The sequence below is a fragment of the Podarcis muralis genome, chromosome 13 (genome assembly GCF_964188315.1).
Source record: "Podarcis muralis chromosome 13, rPodMur119.hap1.1, whole genome shotgun sequence".
NCBI classification, from domain to species: Eukaryota; Metazoa; Chordata; class Lepidosauria; order Squamata; family Lacertidae; genus Podarcis; species Podarcis muralis.
In genome coordinates this window covers 45,160,706-45,185,732 of record NC_135667.1, presented here as the reverse complement: position 1 = coordinate 45,185,732, position 25,027 = coordinate 45,160,706, and the positions used below count along the sequence as shown (strand labels likewise).

The following is a 25,027-nucleotide window of genomic DNA, read 5'->3' as shown; positions in this document are numbered from 1 at the left end:
CTTTTTCTTAAAGCCGCTAAGCCGTTAATAGCCGTGCTTCGCAAGACGAAAAAACCGCAAGACGCAGAGACTCGCGGAATGGATTAATTTCATCTTGCGAGGCACCACTGTATCCCCAGAAGCTGTGCTTCCAATTACAGGTGCATAAATCTTTTTTGCAGAGCGAAAACAGGAAGACAGCTATGTTACACAAAAGTTCTACCATTTAAGAGTGCATAAAATTTTAATTGGCAACAAAACTAGAAGAGCAAACATGGACTGGGGTTCAAGTACAGTGTAAGACACACAGGCATACATAAAAGTCCTGCATCGGCTCCAACCAGACAGATGCAGCATTGGCTCAGTGCTTGATTGAGTGAAAATGATTAAGAAGAAAACAGCTCCCCTGGGGGCGGGGAGAGAAATAGGAAGAAAAGGCTTCACTACACCATTTGGGGAAACTTCAGAACAGCAAAGTGTGTAGTAGACAGGGGGAAAGTGTTCAAGGTTCTGCAAGTTTTGTCATCAACCAGCACTTGTCCTAGGTGAAAACTAAAACTGGAGTGGCAAAGCATTTTTAGAATGAAAAGCTACAGTGAACAACGAACACTCATGCCCCTAAGAAAAAGAGGGTAGAATTTTGGCAGAGGTACAGAGGAGTTTTTTAAATACGTTCAACCTGTGTTGGAGAGACAGCTAGGACCAGCATCTCTTAAACTCCTTACCCATCTCTTCCAGCAGAGTACATTTTAAGTGTTTCTTTTTTAAAAAACAGGAGTGCACAGCACTCAGATCCACAGATGGAGGTGAGCCATTACAGCAATACTTACACTAGGGGAAAATGCTGGCATTGCTAGAAAGTGACTGAGTCCTGCCTTTCTGGTTTGCTGTTGGAAACTTTTAGCACCATAGGGTTAAGTCTACCATTCCCATCATCCTTTGGAGGAAAAGGGGGGGGGGATATATTCAGCATGGGATGCAGCTGTTGCAAATGCTACCTTCACTTTTGTCTTGCAAAGCTGTTGAGTTTTCCATTGGGTAAGAATGCTTTGCAAGTAATATATGACCATCCAAGCTGATTCCCAGTTCTCTCAAAGGCAACCCTTGACTAGGAAGCTACAGCAAGGAGCACCCAAACACCCTCCCTAAACCTGGAGGCTCTTGCAACAGCACAGATATGGCAGGGGGAAACTGGTTCAATGGGCCATCATTTTGAATGCAAACATACCAAAAGCTGAGCTAGAAGTCACTAGCACCACATCCTTACTGCACTCGCTGCACTCCCACAAGTCTATACTCCCTGGGTCTTGCTCCAGTGTGTCATCTAGACCACCTTCCTATGGAAGACGTAAACTGCAGTATAACGTCACGACTCTGTGAGAAAGGGAGGTGGTGTTACATAAGTAAACCATGCCTGAAGAAAGCTTGCTTTCTCTCAAGAACTTCTACACTTTATATGCTTCCTTCTGTTGGAGGTCTAGAACTCCCAGTCATCCATCTCAAGCTGCTCCAGATGGGAAACCAGTCCAAAAATAAGACTAGGATCTTGTGCCTGCATGCCTTCAAAGCTGGTGATAGGTGTGACAGGATACAGCAGTTCAGGAAGCGCTTCAGAGGCACGGCGTTTGATCTGGAAGACACACGGAGAAGGGGAAATGCTAATTTGAGCAGAATTAACAACTCCAAGCTAGAGTGATGAGGTTAAGTGTAACTTACACCAGTCTTATTATAATCATGGGGTAGGGTATACAACTGCACTTTGAATATTTGGACATTCTCTGCACATGCTGTTAAGTTAGTTTCATTGACTATTGTGGTCTCCACTGAAATAATAAAATAGAATTCTGGCTTTCGTTAGTTCCATAGCTGCTGGGAACAAACAGAGCTTGGCTGTTGCCTTCATGCCCTGTTTGTAAGTGTCTCTGGGGCATTTGACTGCCCAGTGTTGGAAATAGGACAGTGGACTAGATAGATCACTCAGGGCCCTCTTCTGTTAGGGGACGAGGAGGTGGCATTTGTGGAAAAGTCAAGCCAGGTTGAATTTTGTATTGGGTGTTCTATCCAAACACAACTGCTCTTATTTCCTCCAATATACCCTCATATTCATACATTTCCCACCTTTTGCAGCATTTCTGAATGACAACCTCACTGGGGGGGGGGGGGGTTCCCAACAGTTCCCTGACTTCCTGGTAATCTGGTTTCACAGTGTAATCCAAAACAAATCCAACAACTCATTAGTATAGGGGATGGCTAATGTCTGGGCTGGAGCCAAGCAAATTTCTCCCCTCCCCTCCCCAAAATGTCGGCAGTGTCAGCAAAAATAAAAACAGTGCTGTGGTGTGCAGGGTGGTTTAAACTCAGCACAATACAACAAAATAAACTCTCAAAAAAACCCCCACCCCACCCACCCCCATCATGCATTGGTATCACTGATAAATTGTATACAGCCTGAATGATATAACTGGCAAGGGACATTACCAAAGGACACTGCTATTTGTTTCAGGCTAGTGGCCAGCAGCAAGGCCATTGCAATTACATAAGCAGGATTACATGCATTTTCTCAGTAGGCAGACAAGCCTGAAAAACAAAAACTTCCTAACCTTCAGAGTTGGATTGGGCCAGTGCTTTTACTAAGGGGTAGATACTTTAGCCTTAGCAAGGCTTGGGGGAGAGACAGAATAGTGTTGGAGCAACTCACAGCCAGTGAGGAAGGGAGGAAAAAAGTCTCAAAAATCCTGAGTTGCCGGAACAATCTCCTTGGCTCACTGCACATATGTAGCAAGGTGTGCTTTGTGTTCCTTGCAATCCCTTGGCCCTCTTGCCCGCCACCAGATCAAAGTGCCCTCATTCACCCAAGGGTTGTAATAAAAACCAAGAGCAGCTTCCGAGTTTCAAAACCCTAGAAAAGTCCCATTATCACAGGAGAAAGTTCCAATAGCAACGGGTCCCCCGTCCCCCCCGGTTTCTGGAGGCCTACTTTCTGCTTTCTGCTACAGCATGATGGGGGAAAAGGAAGAATATTACTGGGGCAAAAGTGTTACCTGTTTGAAAAAGGAATGGTTGAGCAGTGTACTTGCGCTTGGCCTGTTCAAGAGAATAACATGAAGGGGTGGCGTATCAGTACAAGAAGGAATAAGCATGGAGAGAGAGCAGTAAATATTATATTTTATAGCTTCAGGATGGTGAAGCTATAAGAAACACTTGCCCACTGTTTGTGGCTTTCCTATCTGCCCCAAATGAGAAAAAGTTTCGGAACGTCCATATCCAGGTTAATGAAGGAACAGTGGGGAATAGGAACTGCAAGGGACATACAATCCCTGTTCCAACTACATTTGATAACACCTGAAAGGCACCATCCTCTCTATTAACCTGGGCTAGTAGTTCATCGAAGACGTTTCTTGCTGTGGCTACATGTATGACTACATCAACGGCTATCCTGACTGTATCAACACTGATCACAAAAGCCATTCTACATCTGCATATTTGGAACAGGTGAATACATTCAAGCAGAGAGGACATTTACATACTTTGTTATCGCTTTGCACCTTCTGAGAGCAGATCTGTTTGATAAAGACTTTGAATGTTCCCCTTTTACCAGCCAACACTATGAGAATCTGCTTTATAGGTATACGCAAACAGCTACTTTGATATATCCATTCAGCAAGCCCTGCGGGATGGTTTAGCTCGGTCTCCCCCACCAGACGCTTTACAATTATCAAGTGTACCCCCTGTGCACCCTAATCAGGGAGTTTCCAGGCCTTCCACGTTCTGGTGACAGAACCTAGGTTATGGTTAGAGAATATGGATTCTACCAAGTGATGGTCTTCCTTCTTCTACCATCCCACTAGCATACTATTAGGAAAAAGGCTTCAATGTATACCAAGCATCACATAGGTCTCCCACATCACCAGCCTTTTCAAACCTTCCTCAGTCAGTGAGATTTCTTTGTTTTTGCTATACCTCAGGTCCGGGTTCCTTTGTAGGCATTGCTCCACAAAGTGGTGGAAGGAGGGCGAGAAGGTACGGTGGTATGGATGTGGTGCTGCCTCGCCATTAGAGGCCCTGCCACTGCTGGCTGCCATGCCTTCCCCCAGCCCAGTGCTAACCCCTGAGCGCGATGGCTTCATGGTCAGCTCCTCCGGAGGAATAGTCGTTGTGTCCAGCAGGCAAGGGACAGTGCCATTTAGCTTCTCCAAAAGCATCTGAAGTACAAGAGAGGGGGAAAGCAGGTGCATTTGGTATAGCAGAAAAGCTCGCCCTACAGTAACACGGCTACTGCCGCAATACTTTTAGCCTCCTGGCTCTGATAATAGTACAGGCGGGGGCTGAAGTAGAGCAGAAAATTCCCTACCTGAGTTGCAGGCATATCCTTGAAAGGGACATGGCCATTTGCCAGCTCACAGGCTGTTATTCCTACACTGTAGATGTCAGATTTTGCGTCATAGCCTTGGAGATTCTAAAAGGATAAAATGAAAATAAGGTGCTTAATCCATTGTGAGTCCTGTTTAAACTGTGGTGGAAATTAATTAAACAAAGAATCTATCACTGCTACCTACAAAAAGACAATATTTTAGGAACGGAGGAAGCTGCCTTATACCGAGTCAGATCACTGGGTCCTTCTAGCTCAGTACTGTCTACACCAGGGGTTGTCAACCTGGTCCCTACCGCCCACTAGTGGGCGTTTCAGGATTCTAGGTGGGTGGTAGGGGGTTCTACAGCACAAGCTGAATCCTCCTTCCATTGAGCACTGGTGGGTGGTAAGGAAATTTTACCATCAAGAAAGATGTATTAGCAGGCGGTAGGTATAAAAAAGTTGACTATCCCTGGTCTACACTGACTGGCAGCAGCTCTCCAGGGTTTCAGATACAAGTTCTCTCCCTGGAGACATGGGTGTAGCCAGGATTTTTGTTGGGGGGAGGCAGGACTTTTGTTGGGCGGGGGCAGAACTGACATGATTGGTCAGTTAGTTAGTTAAGTATTTCTATTGTTTTACATGATCTAGGGGGGCAGCTGCCCCCCACCCTGGCTACACCCATGCCTAGAGAGGCCAGGGATTGAATCTGGCATCTTCTGCATGCAAAGCAGATGCTCTACTCCCAAGCTGTGGCCCTTGTACCAATTTTATATGTGCTTTCAGTGCTACTTCCACGTTACACAAAAAGACCCCCAGGATCTGCTCAACGGAGGAGGAGGTGACACCCCTAATCTGTGGTTTAAGCTCAAGCCCCTCAGTGTAAAAGTTCAGTGTTTCTTTTAGAAAAGTGGAGTCGGTGAGGTGGGAGGTTACCTGAACAGCTACCATAGTTGGGGTATTACACAGAACAATTCGTTTTATCAATAAGACACATTTGGCAAGCGTTCGTCCTGTACACTCGAGGGCTAAGTAAACGAGACTAAGAAAGACTCTAACATACCTGCTGCAAGACCTCTGGGCTTAGCCATGGCAGAACCTTGATGCTATACTTGGGGAAATCATGAACTACTTTGAGACGCTGACCATGACTGATCATGCTTAGGTTACTGCGCAGGCCAGAGAGGTACACCTTCCCATCTGCAGAAATCAGGACATGACTGGCCTTCACGCTCCTGCATACAAAGAGGATAGAGAGAAAGCAGCCACAAACCCCCCACCCAACACCTCCATCCAACCCTACTCAATTTTATATGTAGGAAATCTAAAGTATATGCAAGTGTATACTGTAACACTACATACTATATGCAAATAGGAAGTCATGTATCATACTCAGCAATTGCTGAGTCGAGGCAAGACTTCAATATCTATGTTTATTTCTCTGTAAGTGGGAGAAGCCTTGAAACTTTCCTTTTCCCTACCAAACCTAGTAAGACTAGCTGAGCACACTTGTTGTTCAGGGTCCAGTCCATGCTTCTAATGCGGAGTAACAAATGAAAACATGGCAATCTAGACTGTACCTATGTACAGTGGTGCCCCGCAAGACGAATGCCTCACAAGACGGAAAACCCGCTAGACGAAAGGGTTTTCCATTTGCGATGCGCTTCGCAAGACGAATTTCCCTATGGGCTTGCTTCGCAAGAAGAAAACGTCTTGCGAGTCTCGCCATTCCCCCCCCCCGCTTTCCCCCCCCTTTTTCAAAGCCACTAAGCCACTAATAGCCTTTTAGCAGCTTAGCCGCTAATCCTTTAAAAGCCGCTAAGCCGCTAAATCGCTAATAGCGCCAATCCTCTTAGCCACTAATGGGGTTGCTTCGCAAGACGAAAAAACCGCTAGACGAAGAGAATCGCGGAACAGATTCTTTTCGTCTTGCGAGGCACCACTGTACTAGACTTGAGAGAGAGGCTACCTGGTTCACAATTTAACAGAGTAACCCTAACTAAAAGGTAAAATTAATGGCACAAAAGGACAACTAATTTTCACGGGGACATTTCTTTGCAAGCAGTAAGGATAGAATGTCTGCATGCATACATGCTGTTTCTACATTGAGAACCAGGCTCTCAGCTCAGCTTAGATTCTGTATGATAGATTCCATGCTGATGTGGCAAACACACAGTAAACCCCAGTGGTAGTTTGCGTTGTGCCCTTTGACAAGAAGCAGGAGCAAGACAACGTCAATTCTCCTTTTGCCTAATCATGCTTCCTGTCCCATGACATTTTAACATTTCTTGTTTGTCTACACCACAAACTCAAACCAGCCTCATCTCCACTTGACTGTAATGCCTACCAAACAAGCAGTCCAGGAAACTACAGCTCTACCAATGGACTACGGTTTTTAAAAAAAAGCACTCAAATGACTACAACTTCCTAAATCTTTGTGGGAAGCTGAGATACTAGGCCTCATTTCAGAAGAGTTAAATTTTGCTTCCTATTGCTTAAAGGGCTTACCTGTGAACATATCCCATATGGTGAATGTAATCAAGGGCCTTCAAAACACCTTGGAGGATATAAGCCATAGCTAGCTCACTCATCCCATCCATAAAATGTGTACAGATTAAATCTTTAGCAGAACCTACAAAAAGGAGAAAAAACACAAGGTACTTCAATGGTTCCAGAAAAACTAAACCCAGTTGTTTTAACAATTGCTCGTCTCATTATTTGTAGAAGACGGACACATGCACAGACCTGCCTTCAGATGCCAGAGGGAATAGGTTCAAGCACATATAACTACACTTGAGAAGACTAAAGTAACTTCTGGTCCAATTTTCTCTAATAGAACCCCACCCCAAACAAAACTTCCTCCCTTGTAGAGACGACATCAGTAGAGAGAAAGGTTAAATTTGATTGAACCAAAGGCTGGTACAAAAGCTAAATTCTATCATTACAAAATTCTCTTTTTCCTCAAACAGGGAATTTTTTTCGCAGAAGATGCTCTGAAACCTTCATTTGCTTTTAAAAGGCTTTCAGGTTTCCCTTCCTGAGGGTTATGCTTACCTCAAAATGATTGAGAGACAGAGAGGGAAGGGCCTCACTTGGAATTTCACCACCCACAGCCTAACAGAATACTCTGTCTCTGAGGCTAACACAAAACTTTCCTGGAAAGAGCACATGCAGAGCAAATACTGAAAAAAAGGAAGCTGCCTCACCTCATTTACAGCACCTTAAGTGCATAGGATCATCATGGGTGTCTGAATGTGTCCTCACATTAAACCTATATCCTGTCTAATGGTGGAGGAAGGTTCAAGTTTTACTTACCATAGGCCATGAAAGCTGTAACAACCCACAGTTCATTGTCGGCTATGAAGGCTGCTTTATATGGCACAAGATTTGGGTGGCTGAAGAACTTTGAGACATGAAGCTCACCCTGAAAGCAAAAAATTATAAGACAACAATTTTTTTAAAACAAATGAGTAAAGGAAACTTCAAGAGGTATGGATACTCTAGGGGGAAAACAAATGGCCAATTGACACCCCTTCACAACTTATATCATGGCTTATTGCTTCTTTTGCCAGTTCAGGGTACAATCAGAATTTGAATACTTAATCCACATGAATCACTGAGACAAATAAAATAATAAAAACACCACTGCACTGTAACAGGAGTAAACCAAACCAAAGGGTCAGAAATAAAACAGCATTTTGCTAGTAATTTTATTTGCTTAGCTTTATTTATACAGCAGGTAATATTTGGAAACAAGCTAATCAAGGTTTTTTATTGTTTAAACTTGTAAATCGCTTGACAGCTTGACTGTTTTTAAATAACTAGCTCTGCTGGCCAGGTGTTTTGTATATTTGGGGTACAGCTCAGCAAAACATATTATGTGAATCAAAAGATATCAGCTTAAATGAAGGTGCCCTCTCTTTTTACAGGAAAAGAAATACATACATGCATACACTATATACTTTGGAAAGTTTCTTGCTTGACTGTTCACTATGAATTTGGACACTTGTTAAGATATTGTAACCCAATTTTTCATAATGGATCTTGAGATTAAACAGTGGGTTTTCATCTATGCTTGGATACAACTGGACACCATTTTGAATCAAGGTGGCGGACTGAACCTTTCAAAATCGTCGTCATTCTAACCACTTCTTTCAAAACTATCAAATTTTTGGTTTATTGGGAAAGTACACTGGGTGTGAGGCTGCTGGCAGATAATAACTGGGGGGCGGGGGAGTTTCCTCATAACTTATTCAGACTTGCAGCCTGTATAACTCTTGAGTGCTCAAATATAACATTTACAGGCACTTAAAAAAACACCAAACTCCTTGATTTCAGTGGGTAAGACTTACATTGGCTATCACCTTTAAACATTTAAAAGTAATAAAGTTCTATTCCAAACCAGTGCTTAGGAACAATCTGAAACTAAATCCATGTAAGTCATAGTTGACAATGATGGATTATCTATGTGTTCTCCACGTTAACAGGATCCCAGTATATTGAAAGAACATATTTGCAGTCCGTAGTGTCTTCGTGACCTAATTTTGCTCCTGGATTATCATGAAAGCTTTTCTTATCAGCTACAACTAGCAAATGCCTCTACTTGTTAGATAGGTCACTGTTAATCTCAAAGATTAATTACTGTAATATACTATCCATGGAGTTGCCCTTGAAGACCACTTGACATTTCAGATGACAGAGAATACAGTGCAATTCATAATGCATTACTACATTATAAGCAGACCAATAAACTACAATATAAAATGAACAAAAATATTGAGTCTTTCTGTGGTGCTTGGCACCTACTAACTCTTCCCCTCCACATCATGAAGTCATTTTTATCTTACCAGGGACTTATGTCTGAGCAGACATCCATAGGATTACACTATAAAGAAGCTATTTAATGCTCCAAATCTTCCAACTGTAAGAGCAATTTAGCAGTGGAAGATGTTATGGAAATGCCTTTCTTGTAAGTTCAGGAGGACAGGAATTTGTTGTCTATCTCAGTGTTTCCCAACTGGGGGTCTGAGGCAGGATATTCCAAGAGGGCCACAGGTGAAAATCACATAAATGGGGGGGAGGGGGCATAGCACGAGGCTATGGGGCCACAGAGGGACATGAGAAGTGAAGGGGGAAAAGCATTTAAAAAACCCTGATCGGCTGGCTATCACAAGAGGGTAAGGGGGCAGCCTACCAGGGCCTAGCGCTTCTTTCTGCCACATGTGGTTTCTTGGAGCTGTCCTGGTTTGTTTCTGGCAGGAGGAGGGGGTGATCACTGAGGCTCCCATTTGACCAGCAGAGCCTGTGATCCAGAACCTCCAGGTCAGGGAAGTGCGGTGGCTGGGCAAGCCAGAGTTGCTTGTTGCTGCCGCCAGTGCTGGTCCCGAGGGCAGCCTGGGCCTGACTCTGCAAGGTTCAGGGTGCAATCCACTCCAGCACCTAGAGGATCAGGGCCTTCAGATGTTGTTGAGGGGCGTAGGGTCCGTCGGCAGCATCTGTCCAGCTCTGCAAGGCGCGGGCTGAAATTCACCCCAGCCTCTAGCTGAGTGGGTCATCTGGTGCTGCTGACTTGCATCTAGTAAATAACTGTCTACTCACAAGAACGCTGCACTGAGTTCAGTAGGCCTTACTCCCAGGTAAAGGTGTGTGGGGCTACAGTGTTTTATCTAGGCAGCCAGGGTTCCTCCGGATGACAAGATCTTTTTGCAGCAGGTCAGTGAGGACCACTTGCTTTTTAAAATTTCCCCATATATACCGAACTCCCTGTGTGCCTTTTGGACTGTATCTGTAGGTTTCCCCTTCTGTATCAAATAACTCGGGTTAAATAAGTGTTGTTTACTTTTTATAATACATGGAAGACGGATATCTCTCAGGAGGTTCTAGACTCTCCTTCCTTGGAGATTTCTAAGTAGAGGTTGGATGGCCATCTGTCATGGATGCTTTAGCTGAGATTCCTACATTGCAGGGAGTTGCACTAGAAAGATGACCCTTGGGGTCCCTTCCAGCTCCATGATTCTATGTGCTTCAACAATATTTCATTATGTTTTCATCATTTTATGCAATTGTATTTTGTATAAATTATAAAAATTATTAAAAATGTTCTATTTACAAGCAATACATTTAAATAGCTACCTTTCTACCAGTATGATGGGGGGGGGGCATGGGTGTAGCCAGGATTTTAGTTAGGGGGCAGAATCTCAGATTTGTATTGATTTTCACTTATGGGGGGGGCAGCTGCCCACCCCACCCCCCTAGGCTATGCCCATGGGGGGCATAGAAAGAAAACAAGTTTGGAAGGGGGCTACGGGGATAAAGGTTGGGAAACACTGGTCTCTCTAGTCTTAAGACAAAGACTTTGCAGGTGTTCAGTTCTACAACCCAGCCACTAACAGATGAAACAACACTATATAGAATCATAGGGCCCTAAGAAAGTGGAATGTCAGCAAAGGAGTGCCATTTGCCATAGTAATTCAGACTGAACCAAGGTAAGCATCTCCAACTAAGGACAAAGCAAACTAACTGCACAAGATTGCTATCTCTACCTGCAAAAATGCCACCATCTCATTGGTGCAGGCCTCTAAGTTGATCCTCCGGACAGTGACAAACTCTCCTGTTGGTTTATACCGTGCAAGATTCACTATCATTAGCTCCTCAAAGCCCTTGCCTGAAAAGATAAGAAGCATTCTTTGTCACAATAACGCTTTCCACAAAATCTCAACTGAAGCATTTTCCTGCTGGCAGTTATCTATTTTTGAAATTATGGTAGAATTCAGATAAAACCTATCTTAATCTAGGTTCTAAAGCTGAATTTATCAGTTTTCTTCCTACTTATTTCATTTTGTTAATATGTTATAGTGTTCATTTATATACAGCTTACTCATTTTCTTTTTGTGCCTTGTTATATTATAAATCAAACCAAGAAACAGCTAGCAGAAAACAAAGCAAATGACCAGCTTGTTATAACTTCCCTCCGTTAAATGAAATGGAAATGCTGAACTTCTACAACACAAATTTTCAAACAAACAAAATGCGTACCACAGTGGAATACCTGGAGGTTAAGAAGATAATTTTTTTAAAAAAATTTTTTGCCAGTAAACAATGTCTGGAAACAATAATAATCATTCATTCTATCACAATGTTCTTTTATCAATGGGACTTAAGTCCTGGCAAACTTTTCACACTGATTTTAATGGATTCTATGTGTGACTAACTTAGTCCTGCTCTAGCTCACTTTTTTATGATTTAGACTGCATGATAAATCATCATTAGATAAAAAACAATCATGAAGGATGTTACCCATCACAAGGTATGATCTGAATATTCAGGAGGCCATCTCCTTGCTGAAGCTTAGTAGGTCTGGATACAACAACAACAACAACAACAACAACAACAACAACAACAACACTCCACCCATCTGGCTGGGTTTCCCCAGCCATTCCGGGCTGCTAGTCAGTGACTGAATGAGTGATCACCCGGGAAACAGATGGGCATTGCCTTGAGTTTCATGATGGGAAAAAGGCAGGATATAAATGTAATAAAATAAATACAAATGCACATTTTTAAAAAAAAATTAAATTGCTATGACTCAAGCTACCTTTTCTATGTAATTTTTCTGAAATTAAGACAAAATGCACACCTCACCAATGAAATTCTCCATAGCAAATTTCATGGTGATGCAATGTTTGTGTAATACACATGGTTAATAACTGCAGAATGTTAAGAAGTAGTCACACTTCTTAATCCCATTTATTATACTCCTGCAGCTGTATGATGCATAAAATTAAGGAGTAAGATAAGTGAAACAACCACCTTGGAAAACAGTGGGTTGGAAAATCAGCTCAGAATTTTTTTAAAAAGCAAGTCTTCAGAAGAAGTCTGAATTTGCCATCTTAGGACATGATAAGTTTGGGAAGAGGGAAGAGGTGTCTGGACAATTATCAGTGTCTACGAGAGCAGGACAGGTTTCACAAATGGATCTTGAATACAATAAATACCTTGCAATATCCCCTACCCAAAAAATTGAACCTGTTCTTCTCAACATGCAAGGAATGCAAGACAGATATGATAAAACCTTATCCATTCAAAGTGACTAGAAGGAATTTAGGAAGTGGCACAGGTGGAAAGAGCATTGGGCTTTGCTGTACTGCATCAGAAATGGCAAGGGAATGGAAGGTGAACAACAGCAACTGATTAGGACAAACCCCACACGTATGAGTGACCTGATAGATGTCCAATTCTGCATTTTTGAGATTCTGTATTCACCCCAGAACACACTGACTCCTAATCCCAGCTTCACCTGAAATAGCATGGGGAGGGCAGCATTTGATTGCCCAAGAACCAAAACAACTTCCTCCAGACTCAGCAAAAATGCTGAACCTGGAATGAGAGAGGTGACGATGATGATGGGCGACTTCATGGCCTGGCACCTCCTTCCCAATACCCACCCACCCAGAGGTGTCCCAGTTTCCCTAATGTCTCAGTACTGCATTACAAGAGGATGTTTCTTGTATAATTATTTGTCATTTTATGCCTAGAAAGAAAACAGCAGCCAATATCAGTGCTGTTAAAAATAACAGCACCTCAAGAAAGGATAACATTATTCAACTCATAAACAAAGTCAACTAAGGAAATGAGGAGAACTTCAGTACTATGAAAAGTGAAACACCCAAAACTAAAGTCAAAACATTACCTATTATGGTCAGTAACTCATAACAATTGCTGTCAGGCAAATAACAGTTCATGGTGTCCCTTTTCGGGGAGGATGCTATAGATTCTGAGCTTGCTTCATTGGTCTGGAAAAGAAAAGAGTAAGATGCAAGAGACTAACAGGGCAAAATTAGCTTTTCTGTATGACGCTTTTGAATATACATTACTCAAATTGGAAGGATGTGGTTTGTATGCTGGAGAATCTCTCCAAAATATCATTTATAGCCTTTTGTAACCTTAGGATACTATACACAAGTCCCAATGAACTCAATGGAACTTACTTTAGAGGGGGCATGTATAGGATCATGCTCAGAGTTCAAAAATGTCACTGCTTTCACAGCTTATTATGTATGGTCTCCTTTGCTACCTCGTATAATCAAATTCCCTCCAAGAACACCCTTGTGGCTTGCTTCCTCAAAACCAGCACACAAAAAATCAAAATCCAAGAAATTTACAATTTTCAGATGCAAACATTTCCACATGTAGATTTGAAATCTGGGTTTAGAAGTGCCATGCAACTTCAAAACTTCCTGTCACCACTTTCCGCCCTACAGGAGGTACCATAATATCTCAGGTTCAATCTTCATCTCCTCTAACTAAAAGAAGAAATAAACAGGGCTAGGAAAGACTTATGACTGAAATGTGGAGAGCCACTGTCAGTCAAATAAGGCTCTTAAGCTAGATGGATCAATGGTTCGTATGTTCCTACCACAGCTTCCAAAAGGTGCACAGTCATTGTATTTCCTTTGCAATCTTACTGAGAAACCCTTGTTTTTTATTCACTTCCCTTATTTGTGCTTCAATTGCCTGAAAAGCACAATGCACACTGAATGCGCTTCATAAATGGGAAAATGCCTGTAATAATAAAAACAGAGAACCTGCAAAGAAACTCAGATACTGGAAATGAAAAATGAACAGGAAAAGTCAGACTTCAGCATAATGGCAGCTGTGTGTCTAACAGTGCAACCTTAATTATGTTTACTCAGAAGGAAGTCCTACAGAATTCAATGGGGCTTACTCTCAGGCAAGTGTGCTTATGACTGCAGCCTAAAACTCTTTTAAGATGAAGGCAGTTATGTTAGTAAAGCATAAAGTTTTGTATTGTAAAAAATAGCTAATCTGCTATTTTTACACATCAAGATCCTCTCCCCCAGAACAGTTTATTATGACATTTCCTCCCCCTCTTCCAAAACTTAAGGTATTTTCTACATCTCCACGCAGAAACAGCAACTGGTTGAAAAATTCTATCCATGCAGAGGAACTCTACTGAACTTGGTATTTTATAAACAAGTAAAAAAGCTTAAATTAAAATGCTACTTGTGAAGTACAGCACACAAAAAGCCCCTGCAAGAAAAACAAATACAGCTGCCTGCAAGGGTTTCAACACAGGACCGCTTTTTGGTGTAAATGGCAGAAATTTAGAAAACAGGAAAGGAAAAAACCCTTCTCCTTCTGAATTTATAAAATACTCTAGCCTCTAAACAGATGGCTTTTTGGATACTTAAATTTAGCTGGACCTATATTTTAATAAAATGTGTTTGGAAAAATCAGATGTACTTTTACTAGTGTGACTGGAAAAAACAGAGCCAAGACTGGAAAAAGAATCTTGTGTACAAATTAGCAACTCAAGATTTGACCACCTACTCCAGTCTCTTCTCCCAATCAATCTCTTTAGCATCCTTGGCCCACAACCCCCAAATACTACCTGGTTCATTCTCTCCATACCAATATAACACAAGCACCCCATCCCTAGACTCCCATGTGAGATTTTCCCAGCTTCACTTTCTCTAGTTCTTAGTCTTCACTAGTCTTCATATGCTCAGATTCTACCATTTTTTTCCACTACCCAGTCTGCCTGGCCTACTTCAGCCAATATCTCTCTCTGCTTTATCCTCACTCAGCTTTCAGCCTGCCTGACTGCTTTATCTTTCCCTCTTTCCCTGTCAACAGTATATATATATATATAGCCCCTTCTACTGCTAGATCACATAAAATACATCCCTCATTCCCCTTTTCTCCTTGGCCCTTCCTTACCTTAGCTTCCTGTCAATTCTTGTATTATTTTCCTCAAACCTGTTTCTCAGCTCACTGCCTACTCTGCTCCATTTCATTAGCTACACTGGCTAACAATTCCATGTGTCATAGCTTCCCAGCTTTCTGGGCCCTTTTCACAGGCCTCGGCTTCCCTTCCTGCTCAATAGCATGATTTCCCCCAGTGAAAATGACCTTTCATTTCTCTCACAGAAGCTGCACATTGTCGCAAGTTTGTAAATGCTGATGTATATACCCTGAAGAGGTAGAATATTTATGAACACTCCATGACATCACAACAGTTCAATAAATGGTGTGTGTGTGTGTGTGTTGCAGTCAGGCAGGCAATTATTAGTTTTACACTGTAATCCTATACGTGTCTACTCAGTGAGGCTTTCATCTAGGTAACTAGGGATAGGACAGTAGCTGTAGACTACTAGATGTTCCACATATTCCCATTGATATGGAAAAGTAATAATCCTAGGTGTCAGCAAGTTGGCCAGGTCCCTGGGATTTTTCCAGCTCTGGCCACAAATGTGATAAGATAGTGCAAATTGATTTTGGCAGGCCATTAACTCTTGAATTTGAGCATAGGCTGAGAAAAAGGGTGGTTTCGAATATTTTTAAATAGCTGTTCAACTATCTCACTTCCAGATTTTCTTTTTAAACAGTAATTTTATCGTTTTATTTTTTAAAAAATAAAAGATCAGCTGAACAGCCATATAATTTTACATTACTAGTGAGAACAACCATTTAAAATCCAGGATTTAAGGCTAAAATAAATCTACATGCCACACACCAAAATCTTATTTCCAGGTTGAAACCTTGTTCCCACAAATGTAGAGCTGAAAATATTAGATGTATAAATAAGGCAAAATGGAGAAAAAAAATGTCATAATGTCCACAAATCTCCATGCAATAGGCCACAGCACCACAACCTACAAAGGTCACTTACTTTTCTCCGAGAGTCACCCGGAGGCTGCTCTGGAGTAAAGAAATCAATCATTCATTCAACTGTGTTTTCTTAAATAGATACCCATTAAGAACAAAACCAGAATCAGTTCATTTACAAGAGATATTCAAATAACCTCAAAAGGGCATCATAACCTACACTAGTGTCATTCTGACCACTGCTACTGGACAAAATAGGAATTCCTTGCTGGTTTGGGGGATCTGATTTATGCTATTTTGTTCCCCTAAAACTTATCCACATAAACAGCTTTAAACTGAGAAGAGACTTCAAGCTACACTTCCCTTCCCTCAAGAGGCATAGCGCCATTTGTATAGTGTCCAATTCTCCATCACAGGGGAAAAAAGAAATAGTTTGAGATCCTTGCTTTGCAGCTCCACTATTGTGAGTTGGAGCCTCAACAACCCAACCACAGCCAAGCAAGAGGGAAATATGAGGACTGCAAAACTGGAGCCAGGAGCCAGTTCTGAACTAGCTTACACAGTTGGCATATGGAAATCAATGGATTTTTCAAGCTCATCCATTTCAATGAGTCTACTTTAAATTTGGGGATTTTACAATCCACAAGCACATCTGAATCTGCTTTTTGTAAATAAATCACTTTAAATAGTCAGTGCTAAAAGATATGGGGAGGGAAATAACCTACTGAACCAGTGATAAGAACACTGGAGAAAAATTAAGTTTGGATGGCCGAATTCAGTAGTCAGGGCAGATTAAGTGCAAATAGATGTTTTGTGCTGATATCTAAAAAAAGCCTTCTGCCCTAAAGTCAAATTATGCCTAGCTTAAAGGAGGGCAGCTCAATAGATGGCCTTGAAATCAGAACTCGATGCAAATGCAAAAAAAAGAGGAAAAAGGGAGAGGGTTCACACGAGGCTCAAAACCCATGAAAGAAGCAACATGACATAGTAGACAACTTGTCACCCTAAAATTTCAGAGACCTGGGACAGATTCAGACAATGACTCACTAGGGCTCAATGGTCAAGTCATTACTATTTAGAGACTTTTTGTAAGTTGTAATGAGATGCAATTCAAAATACTTTCCAATCACCTGGCATGAAGACAGCTTTTAGAGGTGTTACGTATTTTTTTGTTTAAAGTTCAGCAATTTCACATTTGAGTACTTTTAGATTTATTTGATGGATGCTCTCCAGACCCAGTGATATTAATGTTTAATTTGTTGAGAAGGAACAAGCAATCTGGGAACAAGCAATTGCTAGTTTGAAAGTGTCCCTATGTTAAAATTCTGCCTGCATGGGCAAAGCTTACATATCAAGAAGACTTCTACTCCAGCCTTTCCCTTGATATGTTAGTTTTCCAAACAAGCAATCTGGCACATTCATTCTGAAAGGGTATTTGTTTGGCTTGGGAGGTCTCTAATCTCATGCTCATGGAACACTGGAATTGGCTCAAAGAATACAGTTTAATTTCTAACCCAGAATTTTGTTACTGCAGAACAGAATGAGGGACGTATCTGGTTAATGATAGCCGCTTAAGGCTTGAGTATTTAAGCAGAATTTGTGGCGGAAATCTCTTAATGTTCCCATGAACAGGTACAGTTTCAAACCAATGTATTAGAGTCACTGGAAATGTCTCTCATTGAAATCCAGTCAAAATAAATGGTAAGAGCACAATCCACATTAGAGAAGCTCCTAGTGGGTACTGCAACTCATGAAACAGTGGGCAGATTTTGTAAACTAGGAGCAGAGAACCTTTGTCCTGTTGTCTTTGCCCCATGGGAAAACCCAATTGTGAGCCAAAGCCAACTGAGCAGCATTTCTATCACGGTAGGATTATATAGCTCTCTCTCTGTACCACCCTGTCTCTGTGGGTCACATGAAATTAAGCCAAGAGCTACATCTTCCCCAACACCATTTGTCTTTGTGAGGTTCCTCCAGGATCAGAACTGAAATTACACCTACAGATGTGCTGTCAATACTTTCACAGCACTGAGAAACATGGAGCACAGCTAAGGAAATAATTGATTCATTTAAAGCACTTACCTCCAAACAGTTCCAACTCCCTCAAGCCCTCAAAAATGAACTTCTCGGACATCCACCGCTAGAAAAATAAACCCCACAAAGGCATAACTTAATGTGGCACCATTTATTTTAATTGCACTTAACCAAAGAAAAAACCTCTGTTGACGTAAAATGCAGCAACAAAGAGATTGTTCAGACATAATGCCTTGATATTACACCTAAGCCTCCCATGCAATCCCCCATGCAGCCTGCTGTTTTATCTGAACCAGCACACTAGGGTATGCAGTGTAAGCAAAAGCTCTAGTGTGCCATTTCAGACAAACAGTAAAACATGGTTTGCCTCAAATCAGGATCAGAGGAGGGAACTGCTATGTGAAAGGGGAGAATGATTTCTCACTGCTCATTCATGGCTTGCAATTTGCAAAAATCTTTCCTTAGTAACAACATCCTGCCCTTACCTAATTTCAGACACTTTTATTCCACCCTAGCTTCAATATGGAAAGCCAAGATAGAAAGAACAGCACGTGAAGCAAGGGAGATAAAGTATTCATTCCCCCCCCACCCACATTTTTCTCTTGATGTTAAAACTGTGTATGTGAAAGAAATATGTGAACAAGCCTGGCTGGCCCCATTGCATCTATTTTGGTCCTGAATTGTGTCTAACTTGTTCCACTGGCTTCAATAAGGCTAAGTCATGGCTAAGTTTAACTGAATCAGCAAAATCGTTTTGTGGCAACTTGGAACAAACTTACTAAAAACACAAAAATCCCCATGCCTATAAAAAGAATCTGTAATGTGGAGTTGAAGTTTTTCCCCTGTTAGAAATGCATTGCTTCTTAAGATTAATTAGTAACACAATGAATGAGCACAATACAAGTTAAATTGGGAAACTGGGATTGTTAAAATTATAGTCCAATCTAAAATCAAACTTGCAATTAACTTTCCTCAGGTGATTTCTAAGAAGCACATACATATATAGGTGTATAACTCTTCAGGCAAGCTAAAATTACTATGGTAACAGTTTTCAGTGCTTTAATCCCCCCCCCCCCCCGCATCGAAATAACATAAAGTTAAGTGTATGTTATTGAGTTGCCATGTCTTAAAATACCTATAAGTGCTCCAACAAAACTACAGTGGTACCCCGCAAGACGAATGCCTCGCAAGACGGAAAACCCGCAAGACGAAAGGGTTTTCTGTTTTGGAGGCGCTTCGCAAGACGAATTTCCCTATGGGCTTGCATCGCAAGACGAAAGCCCATAGGGAAATGCTGGCGGTCGGGAGCAAAGACTTTCGCCCACAGCCGGCCTTCAGAAGAGGACCTCTTCTGAAGGCCGGCGGGGGGCAAAAGTCTTTGCTCCCCCCCGCCTGCCTTCCCCCCGCCTGCCCCGGCGATCTTAAAATGCTGGCGGGAGGGAGCGAAGCGTTCGCTGCCGACCCCCAGCATTTTAAAATCTCCCCATGTCCAGGGGAGGTTTTAAAATGCTGGGGGTCGGGAGCGAAGCGTTCGCTGCTGACCCCCAGCATTTTAAAATATCCCCGTGTCCCGGGGAGATTTTAAAATGCTGGGGGTCGGGAGCGAAGCGTTCGTGTCCCGGGGAGATTTAAAAATGCTGGGGGTCGGCAGCGCTTCGCTCCCGACCCCCAGCATTTTAAAACGCTGTTCCGAAGTGGGGAGGGGGGGCGGGGACATCTGCCCCAGCCGCCCCACTTCGGAACGCTGTTCCGAAGCGGGGAGGGGGGGCGGGGACACCTGCCCCAGCCGCCCCACTTCGGAACGCTGTTCCGAAGCGGGGAGGGGGGGCGGGAAGACCTGCCCCAGCCGCCCCACTTCGGAATGCTGTTCCGAAGCGGGGAGGGGGGGCGGGAAGACCTGCCGCAGCCGCCCCACTTCGGAACGCTGTTCCGAAGCGGGGAGGGGGGGCGGGGACACCTGCCCCAGCCGCCCCACTTCGGAACGCTGTTCCGAAGCGGGGAGGGGGGGCGGGAAGACCTGCCCCAGCCGCCCCACTTCGGAACGCTGTTCCGAAGCGGGGCGGGGGGCGGGAACGCCTTCTGAAGGCGGGCAGGGGGCGAAAGTCTTTGTCCCCCCTGCCTGCCTTCCCAGGGGCTTTTAAATCGCCCCGGACAGCGGAGAAGTCCTCCGCTCTCCCGGGGCGATTTTAAAATGCCGCCCGCCAGCATTTTAAGATCGCCCGGACAGCGGAGAAGTCCTCCGCTGTCCCAGGGTTTTTTAAAATGCTGGGGGTGGGAAGAAAAGCCCTTGTCCCCCCCCCCCAGCCTTCAGAAGAGGTCCGGGGACAGACTGTCCCCGGACCTGATCTGAAGGCGGTTTCCCTAGGAACGCATTAATTGATTTTCAATGCATTCCTATGGGAAACCGTGCATCGCAAGACGAAAAAACCGCAAGACGAAGAGACTTGCGGAACGAATTAATTTCGTCTTGCGAGGCACCACTGTAATGCCAAGTAAATGTCTGGATTTGTTTAAATATAACATTTAACCCATGCTAAGTGTATGTTGTTGAATTGTTCAAGTCAAATATTTCACAGCTACTTTTGAGAAAAAACAACAACTTTCATATATTTATATAGCATGTAAAATTAAGATGACACACATTAAGCAAAGGAAAAAAATAAGTTAAACAAACATGTTAAATCAGCACAGTGTCAATTTAGAGCAATAAAAAATTATCCAATCCAAAACTTTCTAGAAAACCCACATCACTGAATAGAAAGCTCTGCACTGCAAAACATTATTTGAACCACTGCAAAACATTTACCCTGCTTCAACTTCCACACTACTGAGATTTAAAACTGCTAAGAAGTGTAACACACATTGCCTCACTGGCCTATATAATTTTCCCTGTATGAAGAAAGAGCTGCACTTAGTTCTGGAAAACTCAGCTTCAAATATTAACTTTGACATGCACTGAGAAAGTAGTTTGCTCAAATCTCCTCAGCTCCTCATCTCTAAAATGGAAAATGAACTATTGCACAGTGTTGCTGTAGCAGCAAACAAAAGGAAGATTGCAAAGCATTTTTCAAATTGAAGGTTACATATAAATTAGAAACATTGCTGCAATATTTGTTTTAAAGGTATATGTAATTAAAAGCTTGACCATTTGCCAAACCACCAACAAAGGAGGTTTGTGAACAGAAGTTCTGGTCCAGTCCTTCTTCTCAACTGGCCAATTCCCACTCATTCGTGTGAGCAGCAAGCAGGAAGTTTGAGGGCTGTAGACTTTATGGGGGTTGGGGTGGGGAATGACGCAAAGAGCCCTCCCATCTGGAAGTGTGGAGAAGGGCCACAGCTCAGTAACAGAGCATCTGCTTTGTGCACAGAAGGTCCCAGGTTCAATCCACAGCATTTCCAGACAGGGCTGGGATTTAAGCCTGCCCCAAACCCTGGAGAACTGCTGCCAGCCAGTGCAGACAATACTGAGTGAGATGGACCATTGGTCTAACTCAGTAAGGCACCTTCCTATATTCCCATGTGTTGAGGCATTCAACAGAAAAGCTTAGGCAGGTAATTAAAATAAAAAGTCTAGCTGCTTAAACTGCATGACATTGTGCTTATTGCTATGAATCTTCTTTAAGATAGCAGTGGCCAGCTTTGTCAAAAACGGTCCACCTAAAAAGAACCACTTCACACCCAAATCATAATTTTGAACCGATTGATCTTAGCAGTTCCAGCTTGAAACTAACTGTATATTTCCTCAAGAGCAGTGTTTCTTCCCCAGAAAGTACACTTAGGATTGCAATCAATGTGTGCAGTTCCTAACTTCTGTCATCACCCTCACAGGATGAGATGCTTTCTGAAAAGGAAACGTGAGCAGGGTGGAATCTATACAGATATTTAAAACATTGTGAAAATGCTTTTTAAAAAAGTTTTGAAAAATATGAGATTTTCCATAGCTCACCATCGCCATCTAGTGTCACATTCATACACTGCACTTTACAACACACTTAAAACATTTTATTTGCAGCTGTATAGCTGAGTCCCAAGTCAACACAGCTCTGTCTCATAAAGCAAGCCCTATACCTTGAAAGGACGTGCAGAGAAATGCTAATTGAATCGTGAAAGTGTTTGACACTCACCCTAATTCGTTCGGGTTTACTTACAAGGAAAGACATGGAATCCAGACTTGGTAATGCTACTCCAAAGGCACGAAATGTTAAAATAGGCCTGATAATAACAAAAAAAGGGCAGAAAGTGATTCAAAAGGCTGTAAAACAAATGGGCTCTTTCTACCTTAATTCTAACCAACAGTACTTTTGTTTGGTAAAGGAAAACTCTTAGTATGGGATGAACCAAATAAGCAGGGCTCCAAAAGGTGGTGGGAACTGTGCAATGGCTTAAGTACTGGGCTTAGATCCAGGAGCACCAGACACAAATGCCTCTGCAGTCACAAAGCTCACTGGGTTTGTCATGCAGTAATAAAAATCACATCAGCCAAATTTAATTACTTAAAGAGCACAATGTGAATGCTGGTGATAGGAACTATGCAAACAAAACACATACAGGAAGAGTGTTTTGCTAACGCTAGCCAGTGTGGTGTAGTGGTTAAGAGCGGTAGTCTCGTAATCTGGGGAACCGGGTTTGTGTCTCCGCTCCTCCACATGCAGCTGCTGGGTGACCTTGGGCCAGTCACACTTCTTTGAAGTCTCTCAGCCCCACTCACCTCACAGAGTGTTTGTTGTGGGGGAGGAAGGGAAAGGAGAATGTTAGCCGCTTTGAGACTCCTTAAAAGGGAGTGAAAGGCGGGGTATCAAGTCCAAACTCCTCCTCCTCAATATTTCTATGGGTATGCCATCTTAGGACTCCAGACCAAAATGCCCAACAGTAACTTCTACGGCGCCCCTACAACTGGAGATGCAGGAACAAAGCACCTTACGTAGGTATGCAAGGGGAGGGGGAAAATCAAGACTTTTAATGCACAAACGTTGCAAATGTCTTGCACGCCCCTCTCCCCAAATTCAAATGCATCTTGTTCATCTTATTTGTTCCAGGTAGGGATCCTGCGCTATTGGCAAGCGCGATGACCAGGATAGAGCTGGCGAAGGAATACCCAGCACGAGGCTGCAACTGGGGCAAGCTCTGCCATGCAACTGTCTAAAGCACAGGAGCTCTGCAGGAGCAAAAAAAGGTTGGCAAACCCCAACTGTCTCCCTCTTTTCAGAACCCACTTCGCTCCTGAGGCTGCTGTTGCTTATCTGTTACCAGGGATGAAACTAAGCGTTCCTTCCCACCCCTCACAGCTTATGTACAGTGGTACCTCGGGTTACATACGCTTCAGGTTACAGACTCCGCTAACCCAGAAATAGTGCTTCAGGTTAAGAACTTTGCTTCAGGATGAGAACAGAAATCGTGCTCTGGCAGCGCGGCGGCAGCGGGAGGCCCCATTAGCTAAAGTGGTGCTTCAGTTTAAGAACAGTTTCAGGTTAAGTACGGACCTCCGGAACGAATTAAGTACTTAACCTGAGGTGCCACTGTACTTAATTCGTTCCGGAGGTCTGTTCTTAACTTGAAACTGTTCTTAACCTGAAGCACCACGTTAGCTAATGGGGCCTCCTGCTGCTGCCGCGCCGCCAGAGCACGATTTCTGTTCTCATCCTGAAGCAAAGTTCTGAATCCGAGGTATTATTTCTGGGTTAGCAGAGTCTGTAACCTGAAGCGTATGTAACCCGAGGTACCACTGTATTCTATAGCATTTTATTCCTTAGTTTTCCCCCTCGTACTGACACAGGGCCTTCCCAAGACATTTGGCTGCCCGAGGCGAACCCCCTAAAATGGGGCGCCCCCTTCTTCCCTGCCAAGGGAAGACAGCGTGAGGCAAGGAACCTGGGGGGCTGAGAGTAAGAAAAGATGGACGCCGGGAGCTGCCGACCCTGAGGACCCGGCCGCCTGAGGCGGTCGCCTCACCTGGCCTCACGGGTGGGCCGGCCCTGTTGCGCGCGCATGCGCAGACGAGAGACCCTTTCTTCTCCCAAGGGTCTCCCTGACGGGGCAGGGAGGGCACGCGTTTGAAAAATGAACCGTTGAGGGGGGGTGGGGGCGGCACGCGCGGCCTCCTCTTCCTCCTCGGCCCCTAACGGCCCTCTCCCGCCCTCACTCAGCCCCCTGAGGGCCGCTCCTCACTCACCTCAACCCCTCTCGGCTGGTTCCCCTCAGCGGCCCAGAGAGATAAAGAAACGGTCTCCGGTGTGTGTGTGAGGGGGAGGCGGGGCCAACGACGCCACTGGCGCAGCGCTACGCAGCTCACGTCGCAGCCCGGCGCCTTCTCCGCAAGGTAACCCGCTGCCGCTTTGAAGCTGGGGAAGGGAAGGGGCGGAGAAAAGCCCTGCGCCGTCCATAGAGAAAGGGTTGGAAATGCTAGAGTGACAACGCTCGGCTATGCAGATGCGACTTCCGGGTTCCTTTCAGTCCTTCCCCATCACCAACTTTTTTGGGCTTTGCCCTTTCTGCGGCTTGGCGGAAGTGGCGACTGCCCGGGGTAAACGGAGAGGAATCCATGGCTCTTGGGAGGCAAGGGTTCGAATCCCCACGAAGCCATGACTTTGGGCCACTGGACCATATCTTAGCCTTACCTACCTCACAGGGTCGTTGTTGTGAGAATAATGTACTTCCTCGAGCTCCTTGTAAGATAGAGATGATATATAAATACAATAAATGAGTAATTTTTTTGTTATTATTAATAGTGTAACGGTTGCAATTGGGCTGTAGGATATGTAGCGGCAAAGAACACAGGGCTATATAGTTCATGTTCTTTCTCTTATTTCTTGCTTAGGGTGGGTGAAAGAAAGGAGAAATCTGCATATGTATACACATAATTATAGAGGTATTATTATTACAGTGGTACCTCAGGTTAAGTACTTAATTCGTTCCGGAGGTCCGTTCTTAACCTAAAACTGTTCTTAACCTGAAGCACCACTTTAGCTAATGGGGCTGCCGTACCACCAGAGCACGATTTCTGTTCTCATCCTGAAGCAAAGTTCTTTACCCGAGGCA

The 25,027-nt window shown here is 43.6% G+C and overlaps 1 protein-coding gene across 8 annotated transcripts; it reads right to left on the bottom strand.

Annotated features, from left to right (window-relative positions):
- Positions 1 to 204: 204 nt before the first annotated feature.
- Positions 205 to 24,347, bottom strand: STRADA (STE20 related adaptor alpha). 8 transcript variants are annotated; one of them, XM_028701511.2, is made up of 13 exons: positions 24,162 to 24,347; positions 22,117 to 22,204; positions 18,041 to 18,098; positions 16,023 to 16,051; positions 13,020 to 13,122; positions 10,873 to 10,994; positions 7,646 to 7,754; positions 6,839 to 6,962; positions 5,394 to 5,565; positions 4,331 to 4,435; positions 3,940 to 4,181; positions 3,021 to 3,063; positions 205 to 1,609 (listed from the first exon to the last, which is right to left on the bottom strand). In XM_028701511.2, exons 2-13 carry the CDS (start codon positions 22,150 to 22,152, stop codon positions 1,457 to 1,459), a joined length of 1,296 nt encoding a protein of 431 aa, XP_028557344.2. In that variant the 5' UTR covers positions 22,153 to 22,204; positions 24,162 to 24,347; the 3' UTR covers positions 205 to 1,456. The 8 variants fall into 8 exon arrangements, 7 of the variants coding, with proteins under 7 accessions (XP_028557344.2, XP_028557347.2, XP_028557343.2 ...); XM_028701514.2 differs by having other exon boundaries at positions 22,141 to 22,204; XM_028701510.2 differs by lacking the exon at positions 24,162 to 24,347 and adding an exon at positions 23,942 to 23,961.
- Positions 24,348 to 25,027: the final 680 nt, after the last annotated feature.